This window comes from Columba livia, chromosome 1 (genome assembly GCF_036013475.1).
Source record: "Columba livia isolate bColLiv1 breed racing homer chromosome 1, bColLiv1.pat.W.v2, whole genome shotgun sequence".
Lineage (NCBI taxonomy): Eukaryota > Metazoa > Chordata > Aves > Columbiformes > Columbidae > Columba > Columba livia.
This window is the reverse complement of record NC_088602.1, coordinates 158,228,241-158,240,824: the sequence shown is the minus strand read 5'-3', so window position 1 is coordinate 158,240,824 and position 12,584 is coordinate 158,228,241. Positions and strand designations below refer to the sequence as shown.

General features: G+C 36.4%; 1 protein-coding gene across 1 annotated transcript in view; it reads right to left on the bottom strand.

The window, feature by feature from the left end:
• Window positions 1-12,584, bottom strand: part of ZDHHC17 (zinc finger DHHC-type palmitoyltransferase 17) — a 74,076-nt gene that overhangs the window by 41,247 nt on the left and 20,245 nt on the right. Inside the window, exon 3 of the mRNA XM_065041019.1 lies at window positions 5,543-5,665. Within this exon, the coding sequence (XP_064897091.1) occupies window positions 5,543-5,665 (123 nt within the window). The remainder of the gene's footprint in view (window positions 1-5,542; window positions 5,666-12,584) is intronic.

The following is a 12,584-nucleotide window of genomic DNA, read 5'->3' as shown; positions in this document are numbered from 1 at the left end:
AGATGCCTAACTGGCAATATTGGTTTTCCTTAGCGAAAGAAAATGCACACCTTACAAAAAAAATCAATGTGTTTTTTTTTTTAAAAAAGGCCTTCCCAGAAGGCTTCTACTTCTTCATTCATTACTGTATTAAGCCAATGGAAAACAAAGTTATTACTAACAGACCTTTGAAAAGCATTATTCAGCTATAGATTCCTAAGTGCTTGCACATTCCAAGTACCTGTGCCTACAGACTTTTTAACCTTCAAAATACCTGCCAGGTGTAGATGAATCTTGCCCTCTCACCCACACAAAACTGTCCATCAAATCCTTAGCATTGAGTTTCTGGCACCTCAGTTTCCCCTAAGTATTTCAAGATGGGGCAAGAAGAAAGGCAACAAGCCAAACAATTTGAAAAACTTCAAGTAACTACCTTCTTTTTCTTCAGTGCTTATTGATTCAGAGAGTGAACCTTCAAAAACAGCCCGGAAGTTATACTCAGGGATGGAACCTGAAAAATGCATTAGCTATCCATGTCCACACTAAAAACATCTAAAGGAAAAATCCCTTTATACAGTTGCTTAGAGCCATCAGACATAATGAAGTACTTCTGGAGACTTGCCAAATCATAGAAACTCTGGTTTGTATGACAAACAAGCTCTGCTCTAATTGATGCAGGACAGGACAGTCCACTCCACTGGCCTCCAACACCAAAGGAACAAAATTGCAACATCCCTCTGCTAAGGTAAAGCTTTTGGATTTCTCAATGAGAACAACCAAAGATTTTGGAAAAGTATTGATCCTGTGTTGGTAAAAAGACAAGGTGTATATAAGGTAAAGGGACAACGTAATTTTGTTATTGTGAAGCGAAGTCCCAACTATCAAAGAACAGATTTGAAAAAGGTACTGAGAAGATATTTAGTCTATCTTGAGAAGGAGTTCTCAAGGAAATTTTGTCTAGATAAAAGACAGCACAGAGAAATTCACAGTGAAAGCTTGGATCCATCTTGCTGATGTGACAGCGACTCACGGGGAGGTGAACATTAAACAGATTGTCTTCATTCAAACACTGGTCCCCACAGAAACACAGAATATGTTCAGATCCTACTGAGCAGCAGTAAGGCTTACTGGTTAGTACATTTTATTTAGAAGGAAGAACTTGCAGTTTGACAACTGGGAAAAGACAAGGCGGAGATCTCCTGCCAGATGGCGCACTAAAATATCATTTTATGTTTGCTTAAGGATGTTCTTCGACTAAGTTAAGATTTATTGCTGCATTTCAGTTTCAGTACACATAAATGGTGAGATTTTTCTGCAAAACCAAACTGAGGACTTAATCTCCTTGTCAGGTAGATCTTGTGGAAGCAATTTTGTGCTTGCTGAGAATGTCCCTGGAGAACAGGGGGAACTGGGTGACTCTACTCTCAGTGACTCAACTAAGCTTTCACACCACAAGCTGCCAGGTCTGCAAGTCCTATTTAAGCAATCTACTTACATTCAAAGCAAGCAGATCTGGTAAGAGGTTGCCTTAAGAAAATACTTCCACTGATCTCCACATTAGGATCACTAAGCCTTTGCCAGGCGTTTCAAAACTGTCCTACTTTGTGTTCAGTGCTTATGGAATCAAAATGCATGCAGTCACTGTTGCTAGAAAAAATAGAATAGAAATCCTTGTCTAGAGAAAGTCTGACACTGGGAATGGAGAAATGCAGTCAATAGGTAACAGTAGAGACAGAAGGCAATTTTTTTTTATTTTTACAAGACTGAGTTGAAGACAGACCAATAGATCAGTGTCATGATGAAAAGAGAACTATATTATGGATGTCTGACACTTATCCCTGATCCTACAGAAATAAGAAAAGGTTCTGTAGTTTTCCTTAATAAAAAAATCAATAGGCTTCACTGGTATCTAGGCTGAATCTGAAGTCTTACAATAGACAGGATGAGGAAACACTTTTAAAAAAAAAGAGTCTAATTCTAAGCCTGCACTCTCCACAGATGAGCTTGCTAAGCTACTTCATTGGCAAGATCTTATATAGTAAACACCCAGTACTCAAGACTCTGAGATCTAGTATCATGACAGCAGACCACTTACACTTAGAATCTATTTCTGTGATGCTAAACTCACTAACCAACATATTTAATGCAATTATGCATTGCAAATAATGGGGATAAACAGTGGGGACTTGGGAAAAGATGTGGTAGGAAAAAAAACAAAAACACTGAATAATTTCATTCTAAGGAAACAGAATAATCCACTGTTTCACAAAAGAGAGAGTATGATATGCTGGATAAACTAAAATAAGCCAAGAACCCCTAGAGACAGAGGAACTTTGAGTATAAGAACTACATCAGGAGGAATTAATTTCAGATGCAGTTAAAGACATTAGTAGTCATATGCACTCCAGTAAACAGCAGGAAGAAAATGCAATGCAGCATGTCACAGTGGTAGAGATGCATCAAGAAGGGACAAAAGCTTTGACATACTGTTGAGGAAAAAGGAAGAATTAGACACATTAGATTTAAGAACATTCAGTTGTCAGGGCTCATACTAAAATAACTTCAAAAAGATACGGCTGATACAATTAAAGTTATGTTGAATTAATATTCTCAGAACAAGTTTCTAGCACTCAAATGTAGGTGGAGAGATCTCCCTAACACATAATAAAGAGCTAACTAAAAATTCAGAAAGAGATTTAAGCACGGACTTCCATTTATCTGAGTATGACATTTTGATTTTGAACTACCTCTATGCCCAATACAATTGCTATAGCAGCAAATTGTCAGCAACATGCTTGGAGGGGAAAAAAAAGGTAAAACACAACCTGAAATACTTACATGCTAAAGTACTTCTTTCACCAAAAAAAAAAAAAAAGAAAAAAGAGGACTAATGTGGAATTTAAAATGTGGTCTGATTTTACTCCGTGAATGACAGAAGGTCTCCAAACAAATTTTTGGGGACAGAATTTGCTTTGATTTTTAAAGAAAAAGCTGTTGAATACAGAAAATGTTAGGGAACTAAAGCATTAAGTCATAATGAAATATCACACAGGTAGATTCACTGCACTGCAAAGCTAATACAGAATCTACAGATTAAGTTAATATAGAAACATTATCCACAATACAGGCCTATTTTTTCAAATGCTTCATGTCATACTGATGTTCTTAAATGATGCTAGTTGTCTCAGTGACACTTTTTAGACCTTATACAAGCATATCAAATGAGACGGAATATCTGCAATACAACTGTCTTCCAACAGCTCAAATAAGATGAACAATTCACTGCAAATAATTCATGATGCATACAAGATGGATAAAAAGTGAGCTCAAAATACAACTTTTATTACAGATGCTGTACTTTTCTTAAAGTGGCTATCTAAAAAATTTTATACATTTCAGTTATTTCACAGCAAGTTGTAAGATGCTAGCCATAAGGACCCAAAACAACCTAGAAGGAAAATGAAATGAAAAGGAAGAAAAAAAACAGTCTAAAATGTACTCTCATAAAAAAAGTTATTCAGGTAAAGCAGGGTCCAGCGTCGCTTTTGCAAGAGTGTCTGCTTCAGCATGCCAGAAATAACATTGGTTTACTTATCTTGTAATGAAAAAAAGATACCAAATGCAGAATTATTGTTTCTATTATAAGCTTCTACGCACAAAAAAGACATAAAACATGTTGTGCTACCTATTGTTTGTAATTTTAAAATATATATATTTCAGAAACACTGAATTATTTCAAATAAGTTTTTTGTTTGGAAGGGACTTTTGGAGATCATCAAGTCTAACCATCCCTGGTCAAAGCATCTAGATCATGCTATCTAGGCCATGTCTTGCTGGATTTTTAATATCTCCAAGTATGGAGAGTTCACAGCCTCTCTTGGGCAACCTGCACCTGTGCTCCATCACCAGCACAGTAAAGTTAAGTGTTTATTGATGTTCAGATGGAATTTCATGTGTGTCTTAATTTGTGCCCTCTGCCTCTTGTCTTGCCCCTGGGCACTAACAGGAAAAGTCTGTTTCCAGCTCCTTTACTCCTTCCCATCAGGTATTTACACACATTGATAAGATTCCAGGTAATATATATTACCACATATTACATTATCAGGTATCCCAGGTACTTTTATACATTAGTAAGATCCTCCACGAGGATCTCATATACATTCACAAGATAAGCCTTTTCTTCTCTAGGCTAAGAAGTCCAAGGTCTTGCAGCCTCTCCCCATGTCAGATGTTGTAGTCCTTCAATTGTCTTTGCAACCTGGCACTGGACTCACCCCAATAAGTCCATATGTTTCTTACAAAGGGTATCCCACAACTTCACACAGATGTTCAGCTGCAACAGTTGAGTAGAGAGAAAGGATCACTTCCCTCAACATGCTGGCAATGTTTTTGTTTAAGAAGCCCAAATACTATTGAGCTTATTTGCCACAAGGCTGCATTCCTGGTTCACAGCTTCCTGTCCATCAGGACCCCGAGGTCCTTCTCATCAGATCTAAATCTTTATCTATTTGCCTATATTTACCTATTCAACCTTCTTTTAAGAGAACTGCATCAGGACATGGGAAGTCCTTTAAAAACGAGATGGCAAATGTGAACCTGAGATCTACAAACTCAAGATCTGGTCTGATGAAGGTGCTAATGATGGACACACATGGGGAGAATGTGCTTAAATTAAGATGTTTTACATTTGGTTTCATGTGTAACTACTCACATTCATTAATAAGAACTGTTTTGAAGAGTGGGCTGATTAAAGATGTGGAGTTTACATCAAATATTCTAAAACTTGCTGATTCAATAATAGTTTGCGTATTTAGATTTAACTGCATATACTTAATTCATTGTTTTGTTACTGGTAGAGGAAAAAAAATAAAACATCTACTATATACACTCATGATTTGTAAAACAGCAAGTACTAAGAATTATCCCTTCAGAATTTAAGCTCTCCATGTTCTGAAAGACAATAATATGTCTTAAAAGATAGTCTCAAATATTATGTTCAAGGTTTTATAAACCTAAAAGCAAAAAAATACTGCAAATCCCACAGATCCTGCTATTAAAGATTGTTATTACTTGACAGGAGAGGTGCTGCAATCTTACCTGCTGTAACATCTGTGTTTTTAAAATGTAAATAAGTTATTTAAATTAGAACTTCTTAAAATGCTGAATGAAATAGAAATTTCCCTTGCATCTTATTAATATTGCTTATTGAAAATATTCACTAGCATAAAATTTCCCCTCAAAAAAAGAAATTGAGTATTTCAACAAGTATACCACAGTATAAAGAAACTGCACATACAGCTGAACAGCTGTTCTGGAAGGTTTATCTCCTTTGAGAAGTGTCTTGACTTCTGGACACTTAACAGGTTTTATTTCTGATAATTGTGTCAAAAAAATATTGCTGCCAAAATGCAAATTAGGTCTTTTGACTACTCCCCCTTCCTCCAAATTTCAAGACCAAAAATGAGTTCTTAAGAGAATTAAGAATATTTAACATCTTAAAAAAAGAAATTAACATTTTTAAGGACATGATTAGTTTATCTTTAACTTAAAGTGTAATACATACTTCACCAGATCTATCCTGTTGTTGATTGCAGCCCAGTGGAGAAGTGTTACATTTTCTTTGTCTGGTTGTCGTACATCATAACCTGCTTCCACCAACTCTCTACATCGTTCGTATATTCCATACCTTGAAGAAGGAAATAAGCTAAGCTGTTATCTCAGGAAAAAAAAGCATTCAGCAAACACCATACTTACCACTACAGATACAAAAGCTTCAACAGAAATGAAGCAGAGAGTTTGTTTCTATTTGATTACAGATCTATTGCAACAAGAATTTTCTACTGGCAAAAGATATATTTATCAATTTAAGATTTTACAGAAAACTTTTCTCTGTAGCAAACTATAGAGCAGAGCAAGGCATAATATAGATCAGTATTATATCAAGTATAATCTTCTCAGAAACTCCACTACACTTGTTTCTCCCACCTTTCCATCTCCTCAAAACCCAAAGAACTTAGCCAACTGATTCGACAGTATCTTCCTAAAATTCAGACAACAAAATCATCATGTCATTTACGAACACAGAGCTCAAACACTTCCCACTTTTCTTCTCAGACAACAAATAGCAATTTTCCTGATATAAGTTAGTACCATTTTCTTTTTCATACCACTTCAAAATTCTACTCTTCAGTAAGAAATTAATTCTTTCATTAAAGCTAACCACTAAATGTGAGCTACCGCCATCGGAAAAAAAATTCTGCATGCATTTTGAAACTTGAAACAATTCAGTATAGACATCCCTTAGGAATCTAAGGTAGGAATAACTCTAACATTAAATAATGTTTGTCTTGATGCTTATGCTGTTTTACCACCTATTTTTAGTGTCAAAAAAGCAATGCAGAAAGGTAAGTAAAGATTACATTTCAATGTCTGTACAACTCACAGGGATTTCTCGAGTCTCAAGAAGGAGACTGACATGTAGGCATACCTTGAAATCAAGATCAATGCCTTGGGACATCTAACTTCTGCTAAAGCAGAATTTTAACATCCTCTCAAAGCTGGAATGAAGTTTTCCTTATGCTGCTTCTATGTTCTATTTTCTGCAGAAGAGACAGCCTTGGACACCTTAAGGCCCCTTTGCTACACTTGTGTAACCAATGCTGAGACCTTTTTTCCAGGGTTGTTACCATTCTTACTTTTTCTTTCATGTATTTGAACGGATCTTCAATCTGGACAGCGCTCCCATAGCAAAGCCCCAGATGACTCAAACTAAAAAACCTCGTGAAGGCTTTCCAAGCCTATTGCAGCTTTTAAGCATCTAAATTAGTTGGGCATTATTGAAAAAGAGGTGCACAAGAAGGTGGGAGGGGACACAGCTACAACAGTGGAGTCCAACTGACCAAAGGGATATTCCACACCATATGACATTCTCCCCACAGCTTTTATTGCTGAGCATGAAGAGGAAAGGGTACATCTGAAGTCAAGGTGTTTGTCTTCCCAAATAACTGCTGCTATGCATGATGGAGCCCAGTTTTCCTGGAGATGACTGAACACCTGCCTGCCCATAGGAAGCAGTGAATTAATTCCTTGTTTTGCTTTGCTGGTGTGTGCAGCTGCTGCTTCACCCATTAAACTGTCTTTATGTCAACCCACAAGTTTTCTCATTTTTACCCTGCTGATTCTCTTCCCCATCCCACTGGGGGGAAGGAAGGGAGATGAGCAAGCAGCTGCATGGGGCTCAGCTGCCTACTAGAGTTAAGCCACCACATTACTATTGGTCATCTGTGGTAAATCATACAACTTATTTAGATTAGTATCTGACCAAGTTAGCCACACAACAATAAAATGAAAGCCAGGATTTTGTTATACAATACTACCAATAGGTATAACCATGCAGCACTATCACAGCAAGGCATGGCGGGGGGGAAGGGGTGTGTCTGTGGTTTGTGGGGGTGGTGGTGGTGTTTATTGTTTAGTTTTTATTTAAAGCAAATCTCTTACAGAAAATGCCATGGTGCTTTATTTCTGAAGAACTTTGCTCAAGACAGAGGAAAAAGAGGGAGAGCTGTGGCAAGCATGTGAATCAACTCTGCAGGCTGGTGAGGCAGAATCCTGTAGTAGGAATGGATTTCTTCTTGGGACTTCACACATCACAGACTTCTCCTTCCCGTTGGAAGACAAGCTGCAAGTCATAGACATTTCCTACAGCTTGGCCATGGAACAAATCATGAAGTCTGCAATACATCAGAAGAGGCTTCCCAGGAACAAAATGCTTCCCAAAAGATAAACTGAGAAAGAGGTATGTAACAATTTTTTATTTACCGTTGGTTTGCCTGTTCCTAGCAATTTATTTTGGTACCTTGAACTCAGTCATAACTGATTACAAAAGATGTAACACACAAGGTATAACTTAATAACCCTTCAATTTCTTCAATTGTCACAAGAGGACTCGGGGAACTAGACAGACAAAATGTGCCTGGCCAAAGAAAAAAAAAAAAATAGGAATTTAAAACTATTTGTTCCTCTTCCTGAAAAGAATAGGGTCTCCACAATTAAATAAAACACTGAATATGATGCAGTCATGGCTTCTTGAGCTCTGTCCTAGAAATGCATCACTCTTCTCCTACATACCACCTACAGTCTTCTCCCCACAATTTGCTGCAGCTGAATTCATCTTGCCTTCTCCAAATGTTCATGACAGACTCTTAATAAAGTCACATATTTCAGACACTCAGCATAATCGTGCTTACAATGTTGTTATAAAGGGCTCTGTGTCCTTCAAGAATGTAGGAAAAGATTCAAATCCTCACAAGACACTGATGTATTGACAATTTTTCAGCATCTGGATGAATTCTAGAGGGTGATGCTGTAAACATCAATATGGAATACAATTAAACCATACTATTAAGCTTGTCTTGTTCTGAAAGAAATGGGACTAGTTCTTCCAGGGCAAAAAATAACATTGTGCAAGTTCATTTCACTGTCACAGTCTCTAAGCCATTTCAACAACCAATCTGTAACATTTTGTCATCGCAGGGTAAAGATATTCTGAGTTAAATAATGTCAAAAATAGTATCCTAGAATCCTTTTGCATTTTAAATATGTAGTTTATTTTTTAATCTTTTGTCTGCAATCACATCGACTCTTGGAAATAGACCTTGCCATCTTTGCTACATGATTAACATAAAATTTGGCCACAATACTAGGAAGGAATCTCTTCAGTGAGCACATCACCATGCCAACAAACAGTAGGCAAACCAGGAGCTCGCTCCCTCATCTTGCTGTCATTGTAACCCCAGTCAAAGCTGTTTCCACTGGAAATGCAATCGGAATAAAAATGATCTTTTTTATCTTTTGAAGTCTCATTCCCATGAACGATGCTTAAATACTAACGAAGCCTTTCATAATGTTCCCATGTTTCTGTTAAACAGCAATACACTTTTGTTTTCAACAGCAAAGGGATAATAACTCAATAGCTGCATAATGAACTGTTATCAGTGATGTTGAGAGACAAGAGAAATTCAGCTCTTGCATACATTCCAATGCCTCAAACAGTCTAGACTGTTGTGGCTATATTATTAAAAAAAATTCCACCCTCCCATGTGAACTTCAGATACATTTTGCTTTCAGGAATATAATTAAACTCCATGGGCACAAATGACTAGACATAAAGAACGTCTACCTGTGTCACAGTCTGCCCATCCTCTTCTCCAGATAGGTGAAAAAAGTCAGGGGTAATTATCACTTTGCCCAACCCTCATAAATTTGAATTATTCCATATGCATCCTATTCTTTTTCTTAGATGTCATGAATGATGAGAACAGTGAAGAAAAAAAATATGTTCTTAAATGTATCCAACACCCTTTTTTTTCCCAAGCAAGATTCAGCATATTTTGTATTTTGTGCTGCACTATTTCACAATGTACACGACTACATTTTGAATCATCTCGGTGAACAAAACTAACAGAAAAGTTAATGTTGCAATAATGAAATCATAACACTCAAGTATAAGGAATCAATCTTCTAGAAGCCACAAAAGCACTTGTTACTATTATCAATGTTTAATATCCATGGTCATAAGGGTTATTTAACACACTTCCAGAATAGATGGAATTTGCTCAAGTTCACTACAAGCAGAAGGTTGCTATTCACTCTCAACAGAACTGAAAATCATCAAGCAAGGATTACCATGTCTCGGATTTTGTTCACATGGTCATAACCCATCATATACTTCACTACCTGTGAACGTTAGCTACTTTTCCTTAGATTCATGACTTGAAAGATTTAGAACTAAACAAAGGCAGCGACTTTAAGTTAGGTTAACACAGTTCTCTTTTCAAGACATTATCTTAAGAGTTATGACTTCAGCCTTGGATGATGCAGGGCTGCCGATGCCAGAAGAGATGGAAATAAACATACTCAATACACCTCCATTAAATTTCACTTTTAAATTATTTACGATTTTATGATTAGAAGAAGAGAGAAAAAAGCACACCCTCCGATTTCGTAGAGGTAGAAGAAATTAAAATATTTTCTATGCAGTTGTAAGTGAAGTACTTACTAAGTATTAGTAAGCAGTCTTCCTCCATTACAATAGCAAAGGCAAGAATGGAGGATGTTTTTTAACTACCGCTTTAAAAACAGCTTTTCAAATACACAAGTGACCTGCTTCTGCTTTCAGAAACACAGTGGAAACTTTATATTAAATAAACTGAATTTTGCCATAACCAAATAGAAAATGCCAGAAATCACACTCACATTGTAACATCTGCAAGATGAAGAGCTAAGACACTACTACTTTTAACACCACCTAGATGCCTTGGACATGTTTATGACAGAGTCAGTGAAAGTGTCTTTTATATCAATAAATATTAAAATCGAATAATATCATTTTTTCTGCAACACAAGTTTCTGCAAAGTTAACATAAAGAAAGACTATTTTTGGTATAAAACAAGCCTAGGCCCCCATGTCTGTGGGAGAATTTAATCACAAATGTAATGGGGAAAAAGCACAAATGAACTCTGCAATGAGAACATCAGCTGAACTCTTTTCTGTACAAAGTCTTAATTTGATTGTAAGAGCTTATTAGAGTTGTACCACACAGTGTATGAGCACGTTAATCTAATAAGTGTCTATTTACAGACTAAGACGACAAACCATACAAACAGTTCAACAAAATATGAAACAATGAACAAATACTTCTGGAAAAAATGTGTGGAGCTTGCAAGCTCTTATTTTCCCTTGCTGAAAAACATAAAAGCAAATGCATTATTTTACTAACATTACAGAGTAAAATTATATTGCTTTGAAATTGGTCCATCTTTTTGAAACACCCTGTATTTCTCTGCAATCGAGTGCCAATAAACTCAACAGCTCAGAATTCTACAGTCAAACAGCATATATGAAGTATAAATGAGTTTTAAACCTTTTCATTTGGTTTTTCATCATCATCTCCAAGGAACTATGTTCCCCATTTTCAGGTATGTTGCAACAATCATATAACTAGTTACTTTCACAGGAGAAACTTTTAATAATGCAGCACATTGCATACTGTAAGAACAACGATTGAAAAAAAGACTGATTAGCTACTAACATTAAGTGACTAATTGCTTCCTGCTTGGATTATCACAATTCTAATAGCAAACAATTCTATGCTACAGTGAAATGCACCTTCTACCTGTCAAGAAGCCTACAATTTAAGTGGTCTTACATGAAACGCCAAACCATTTTGGATGACAGATCAGTTTGATCACTTTTTTTTTTTAAACAGCGAAAGATATACAACTTTATTATTATAATTAGCTATCAGACCATTCTCAAGATCAACAGAATTTCATTTGACTAATGGTAAGCTCTCCACCTACCATTTGACCATATCACACTAAAAAACCTGCTATATTCTTTGGAGGCAGTTTTGAAGTGTTCCGCAAAAAAAGAACTGTGCTGCCAATCCCCTGCTGAATGCTACATCCCCAGACTTGGGAAAAAGACATACCAGAATCAAGACAACAAAAATAATTCTTATTCTATTTTGCTGTGTTTTGCTTAATCTTACTGAACTGCTTGGGGAAGGGAGTTCTGGGAGACAGAGGAGTGGCTCTTAAAAAAACGTTCTGTGACATCTGTCTTACATTAGCATAGAACTTAAAAGTAAACAAAATCAGCAGATATTTCAATATAAGTGAATATTGATTTATGAGGACAAGTAGTAGAGGATAAGATCACCTATTTTTCATACATATAAAACAGAAGTTATATTTCTACAAAAGTTAATCACTACATCATTTTCACAGGAACTGTATATACTTTAAATAACACTGAATTAATATATTAGCAGCACTACAAGGTGTTTCAAAAAGATGGACCCAATTTGAAATCACTATATCTTTGAAACTGGGTCCATCTTGTTTAAACACCCTGTATTCATTTTATTGCAAGCCTTATGGTATTTGATGAGTTTATTTTCTGCCTTAAACTTCAGAGATGTTTCACTTTAAGACGGCTGTGGCCTTCAAATCCTAGTAAATACTTAGGGGTGAATTCTCCCTCGAGAGGGAAGTGCTGTCTGGATACCACAATTTGATCATATACCCACGTTGATAATCCTCCTTCCCGGTGATGTGAGTATGATGTGAAACTACAGTCCTCTTTGGTGAGATGTCACACTCTCTGTAAGTCACAACTCACCACGACTGGGAAGGAACACAACAGATAACTGACAACCCTTTTGATTCTTGGTGGAGGAGATCAGAAGAGAATAACAGCAACTCAGCTGAAAGGACAGATCAACCTAAATTTGAGGGCCAACAGCAACAAATGTGTTTCAGGGTTTCCAACATGCAAGGAATATACCAGAATGGAAGCAAGTAACCTGCAAAACCACTTCTGCTGTCATATTTCCACACTTTCAAGAGGCAGATAGTTTGATGCTATGCCAATATTTTCATTTCTAAAAATGCCCTGACATGAGAACTACAAGTTGTGGCATTACTATTAAAGCATTTACAGCAACAATTGGAGAGTTAGTCAACATCTATTTCAGGAAGTTTACCTCCTCACACTCAAAACAAAAAGTAAAGGAAAAAATATTTTAAGAAGAAAAAGG